At 51.9% G+C, this 6,000-nt stretch overlaps 1 protein-coding gene across 2 annotated transcripts in view; it reads right to left on the reverse strand.

The window, feature by feature from the left end:
- Positions 1-5,389, reverse strand: part of SLC25A37 (solute carrier family 25 member 37) — a 48,902-nt gene extending 43,513 nt beyond the window's left edge. Inside the window, exon 1 of one of the 2 annotated variants that reach the window (XM_066267343.1) lies at positions 5,065-5,389. In XM_066267343.1, the coding sequence (XP_066123440.1) occupies positions 5,065-5,277 (213 nt within the window). In that variant the 5' untranslated portion in view covers positions 5,278-5,389. Of the gene's footprint in view, positions 1-4,569; positions 4,938-5,064 lie in introns of those variants that run through there. The other variant, XM_066267351.1, reaches the window with a different exon arrangement.
- Positions 5,390-6,000: the final 611 nt, after the last annotated feature.

Genomic DNA, 6,000 nt, shown 5'->3' on the forward strand with positions numbered 1-6,000 from the left:
TTCAGTGAAGCAGTGCTCCCAAGCCACCTGGAGTGCTCCAGCAAACAGATCTGTGCCCAGCACCCACGGGACCAGACAACTCCTGGAAGATGAAAAACAAATACAAAGAAAATTCTTTGAGAAGGAAAGGTCAGGTACTAGGGGAAATAGAAAAAGACCCAGAAAGTTCTAGGGCTCAAGATACTTTCAAAGCCTTCATTCGACATGAACAAGCCAGTTCATCCAGTGGGTCCAGGAAAGGCAACCCTCCTGAAGTTAGAAGGGGGTCAAGAACCCAAGCCTGTCATAAAGGGGAAGTGGGGTTGAAGTCCTGAGACTGGTCACTGCTCCAAAGAGCAATGATGGCCCTGGCCGGTTGGCTCAGTGGTTGAGCATCAGCTCAGGGTGTGGATATCCTGGGTTCGATTCCCGGTCTGGGCATACCAGAGAAGCGACCATCTGCTTCTCTACCCCTCTCCCTTCTCTCTCTCTCTCTCTCTCTCTCTCTCTCTCTCTATTCCTCTCCCACAGCCATGGCTCGATTGCTTCAAGCACATCAACCCCAAGCTCTGAGGATGGCTCCATGGAGCTTCCACCTCAGGTGCTAAAAATAGCTCAGTTGCAAGCATCAGCCCTAGATGGGCAGAGCATCAGCCCCAGATGGGTGTTGCCTGGTGGATCCCAGTCAGGGTTCATGCGGGAGTCTGTGTCTCTATCTCCTCTCCTCTCACTTGGAAAAGAAAAAGAAAAAAAGAGCACGAGATTAAAGCCCTCCTAAATGAGATGGCCACACGTAGCTAAAATGTGCCAAGATGGAAATCAGGAAAGGGACAGGACAGAGCACCACTCTTCCTTCCATGTAACACCCCCCAACATCCATGTGCACACCCCTGTGTGGTCGCAGTCACTTAAAAGTCCCCCATTAAGCCCCAAATGCCTCTCCTTGCAGACAAGCTGAAGTCACCTGAAACCACCCTCACTGCCCACTATAATGCTAAGGGCTTCCTTCCAAGCCTCTGCCCCAGCCTACCCCTCCCCAATTTCCAGGTAGAAGGGGCTGGCAGCAGGCAAGAAAGTGAAGGAGACAAGACAAGGGAAGAGAGATAGAAAATCACTCTAATTTCATTGCCAGAACTAGAGCAATTTGAGATCTCACACCCTTTTGAAGTTCAATGGCATCCACCACACCATACTTTGTTTTGAAAGCAATGAAAAGTGTGGGAGGTGACTCTGGCAGCTGCCTCACAGCCCTGAGCACCCTTCCTACCAATCAGCCTGCTCTGCTCAAACCATAAGGAGTAGACTCAGAAGGTGAGGAATGCTGGCCAGCCTGGCACGTGCCATGCTCAGTGCTGCTCAGAGCTCAACAGGGCCAGCTATAAAACCCTGAGGCCAGCTCAAGGCTTCGAAATGGCTCAGCATCCACCAGCTCCTGGGGAGAACTGTCAGCCACCCATCCACCTGCACCCTGGCAAGGAAGGAGGGTTCTTCCTAGCAGAGTTCAGGGCAGCAGTTTCCTTGACCAGCAAAGCCAGAGAAGGGCTGTGAAAGGGTCAGCGGACGTTCCCTCACTTCAAATCTTTCCTGTTTCCTCTGGCCCCTGCTTTCACCACCACGGGATTCAGCATGGCCTACGAGTGGTGTGCCTAATCTGGTTGGAATTTCCTCCTCCACCCACCTGGCATTCTCCCCACAGTCTTGAGCACTCCTGACCAGGGGTTCTCACACCCACCCCAAGATCTGGGCGACCACACCACTTGCCACTTTGAAGCACCAGGAAGAAAGTCATGGAAAGCCTGCTGCGAACCCCAGAGCTGGAAAGGAACAAGTACTTGCTAACCATCTGGAGAAAGCCCCAAAGAGTCCCCATGCTCTGTTCCTCTTCCCACTGCAGGGGCTCAAAACTGACAGGACAAAAGAGCAGCCAAGGGTCCCAGAGTCCCGCCCTTCTCAGATCAGTGAATACTTATCCCACCACCGTGAAGTCCGGTGGGAGAGGAAGACACAGAAAGGGGCAGAACAGTTGCCGAAGGTCTTCCATCCAAACAACCATTTAGTAATAATCACAGGCTGATGACCGCAGGAGCCTGAGAGTTACTTGTTATCATCAGGGTCAGTGTTTTTCATACTTTTCTGGCCATAACCCCCAGCCAAATGAGCACTTTGCATAGCCACTCAAGGACACACACAACACAAAACCCAAACAGAACTTCATGAGCAACACTTTCCCTGACTGCATGCCACACATGCTTGTATCCTGCACTCTCACCAACTTGCCGTTTTTTAAATGTTTGTTGATCCCGCTAATGGGTCACAACCCAAAATTTGGAAAACACAGGTTCTTTAAGTGACACTGGGGGTGGGATGGGACATTATGGGAAAGCATATTCAATATTATAATTCTAAGCATTAGCAAGACGAGCTTTATGTACTTAGGAACATAAAGCCAAGCAGCTTGCTTGAGTTCCACGGTCCACACCATCTAGAATAGAAAAATTAGAAAAAGCAGGCCCAACCTACACTCTCCTTTAACTTCACAACATCAAAGTGAAAAGTGTGTGCCTTAGAAAAATCAAAGAAAATTTTTCTTCCAGGATGTAATTTTCATTGATGTGGCTTCAGCTGATATAATTATTTAAAATTTCAAGTAACATAAAAGGAAGACAATGGTGTTCTGTGTTCATAGAAGGAGGGAACAGGTTAAAAATGGGGAGAAATACTGAACTGGTCCACAACCCCCATTTTATTAACGAGTGACAAAATTAAAGGACAGAACAGTGCCTAAGGCATGAAGCAAGTTAGGGGCAGGACTTGAAACCCAATCCAGGGTTCCTGACTCAATTACACACACAGTCCACATCATCCAAAATATTTAAAAACACAGTCAAGGTCTTTCCAAGTGAGGCTTTTCCTGGATGAGTCCCTGATATCTCCTGCTGGGCAGAGACAGCCATGCTGATCTTGGCAGACCTTGGCACTCTGCTGCAGCCTAGCAGGGGTCCTACAAAGGGGCTCACACACTTAACTCTCTCTGTGCCTTCTGTCTCAGCTGAAAAAATATAAAGAATAAACCTTGCTACCCCTTCCAAAAATGTAGCAGAAAATGAGAGGTGCTTTAAAACCAAACCTGCATGCCTAAAAACAGAAGAACCCCTATGGGTCATTAGTCCGGATCAGAGTTAGAATCCCAGAAGCCAGAAGACCTTACTCATTAGCTGACCCAAGCCTTCATTTTAGAGTCAAGCCCCATAAGGTGAGCACCAGACCAGTTCCCTCTACCACTCATACTATGTTAACCCATGCAAAGGTGAAAACTGTCACAGGATGTAATACTAAGTACACAGTGAGTCTGGATCAAAATAGAGTAGCATCTAAGGGGCAGGAGGAGGGGCAGGGAGAAAACTAAACACAAACCACACAATTTAAACATGAGACGATGCTTCTTTAGAGTGTCCAAGGGAGCTCAAAAGGCATGACTAATTTTTACTAATCCTAAAGACAAGCTAAAATAATGCACTGAACCAAACTCAGAGCACAGAGGCGGTCTAGTTCCCTGGTGGAACATTCATCCCCCTGACGCAGTGGGTCTGGTGGTTGCTTGGATAACATCTCCCTGCTCCTAACTTTCCCTACACTCTGTTCAAGGCACTTGAGACAATAGCTTCAAATATGGCAAATTTTATTACATGGGAGGGATTCTTTCCCCTACAAATGCCACCTGGTATCTGTCCAGGGTGTTTGCTGGAAGAGCTCTGAAAACCTAAGAGACAAGATCTCCTCTATTCCCTCTGTAACCCTGGCAGGCAAGGCCAATTCTTCTAATTCCCCATGGGGACACTGAAGGGACAGAAAGAGCAATGGCTCAGACCCAGCAGCACAGACTCTGGCTGGTCCACACCTTACCATAAATTCCCATTGCATCTCTCACTGGACTTGTGCCTCTCCAGCCACAGACTGAGACTGCCAGCTCTGAGGGCTGCCCAGAGCAGGGAAACCCTCTGAGTTAGACATTCTGGCCTTCACACGGCTCTCGTGGGGCCAGCATCTGCAGTAAGATACAGCTGCGGGGGGGGGGGGGGGGGGGGGGGATGCTCTGCGGGCCCTGCCTTTCCAGATAACTGCCACCTAGAGGGGCCCCCAATCATCCAAGCACAGTGGGGCTGGAGTCAAAAGATAAAGGTGCAGCATGAGTATAATCAATTCATGTCTCTGTGCCTCGGTTTCTTCATCTGTTAATCGCCAGGGTTGCTGTATAAATTAAATGAGTTATGCCTACACAAATGCAATGTGTCACCAGTAGTATATTAGCTTCCTGTACTAGTCAATTCCTTGGGCATTTGGTGACCTGAACAGACTGACAGAGGGCAGCTCTCTGTCAGATAGGCAGTATCTGCCTGGCTTAAAGCTGCCTCCCCGCAGAAACGCATTTCAAACTACCTGGGAAGTACCAGGCGAACTGAGTAGCCTATTACACAATCCACAGTAAGGGCTGTATAGCACACATTCTCCCTGCCTGCCACCTCCCTGCTACAAAAAGAGAGAAGGCAAATGTCATTGCAGGTCTCACTGACTTTCTGCTGCTTCGCTTACCTAACTCCAGGGGAGAAGTTGCAGAAACCCTAAGGAAAGGGGATCACACAAGGCGCCACAGAACCGGCACCCATAAGAGAGCTGCCAAGACCCAAGAGAAACCCTGCCACTCCTGCAACCCCCAAGACATCAGGGAAGCAGAAGGCAGGGCCGAAGGGTGTCCACACGCCGGGGCTGAGGGACACGCGGCCCGTCGGGCTAGGTTTCTAAGCGCAAGCGTGGTTAGCGCTCCCCGGCGGCCAGCTCCTTCGGAAACGGCGCACGTGTGGGCAGCACCGGCCACCCCGCACCGGCCCGCGTACTCCTCTCGCTGCGCCTTGGACACCGGGCGCGCCAGTCGGAGCTGCGATGAGCCAAGACGCCAATTCCTTCGGATCGTGTAGGCAGGCGTGGTAAGGCTGTGCAAAGCTGCACCGATCGCCTCCCTCGGGAACCCGCACGCACGCGCGCTCTCATCTCTGCTCGCTCCGTCCCTCAAGTCTCTTCGCGCCTCACCTTCACTGAGTCTACCGGGTACATGACCGAGTGCTCCAGGATCCCGGCCATGGCTCCGGCTGTCATGTGGGTGGATAAGGAGGCGCTGGTCGGCAGGTTCTCATAGTCCTCCGACCCCGCGTCCTTGCAGCCGCCGCCTCCGCCATCTCGGCTGTCCCCATCCATCCTGCGCCCCACAGTCTGGCTCCCCACGCCGCCGCAGCGCAGCTCCATCCGCCAGCTCCGCGGGCCGCGGAAGGCTGCACGGAGGGGGAGGGGGCGAGAAACTTCACTTCTTAAAGTGGGAACCACCTCCCGGGTGCTGCAGCGCCTGACGCCATGGCGGGCTGGGGTGGAGCGCGGGGGCCCAAGACACCAATCACTGGAAAAGAAGAGGCTGGCGGCGGCTGCGCCATTGGTGTGCGGGACAGGGGGACCCGCCTCCCTGTGTGACGTCACTGTCCAGTGTAAATTTCTAAGCAACCGGACGGGGGCGAGATATTGGGGTGTCCCGGGAAGTTGTACCATCTCGAGCGTACTGCTGCCTCCAGGGGGCGGGCAGTCGGGGCAGTGCCTAGATGGGGTCAGTGAGGCCTTGGAGAGAATATGCATAGAGCTAGAAGGAGAGCGGGAACAACAGCTTAGGGGAAATCGGCCCCCAGAGCCTAGGGTTTTACAAACACTATTGCTTAGCAAGCTTTGGCATTCCTGAAGCCTGGAGGTGGGGGGAGTTACTGCATATGTCACTTATGGAGCAGTTATGGTGGCTGGATGGGGGGGGGGGGGGGGCATGTGGTAGTGGAGTTCTAGAATTGAGAACACCTGCGCCATTGCAGTGGTGCACATCCTTTTGTGCCACATGAGGGCAAATACCCGAGGGAACAGAGTTAAAACTCAAGGTCCTGCGATAGGCTGCTTTGCTTGGTGGGAAAAAGTACCCATTTATTTGCATTTTTA

The sequence above is a fragment of the Saccopteryx bilineata genome, chromosome 1, assembly GCF_036850765.1.
Source record: "Saccopteryx bilineata isolate mSacBil1 chromosome 1, mSacBil1_pri_phased_curated, whole genome shotgun sequence".
Classification (NCBI taxonomy): domain Eukaryota; kingdom Metazoa; phylum Chordata; class Mammalia; order Chiroptera; family Emballonuridae; genus Saccopteryx; species Saccopteryx bilineata.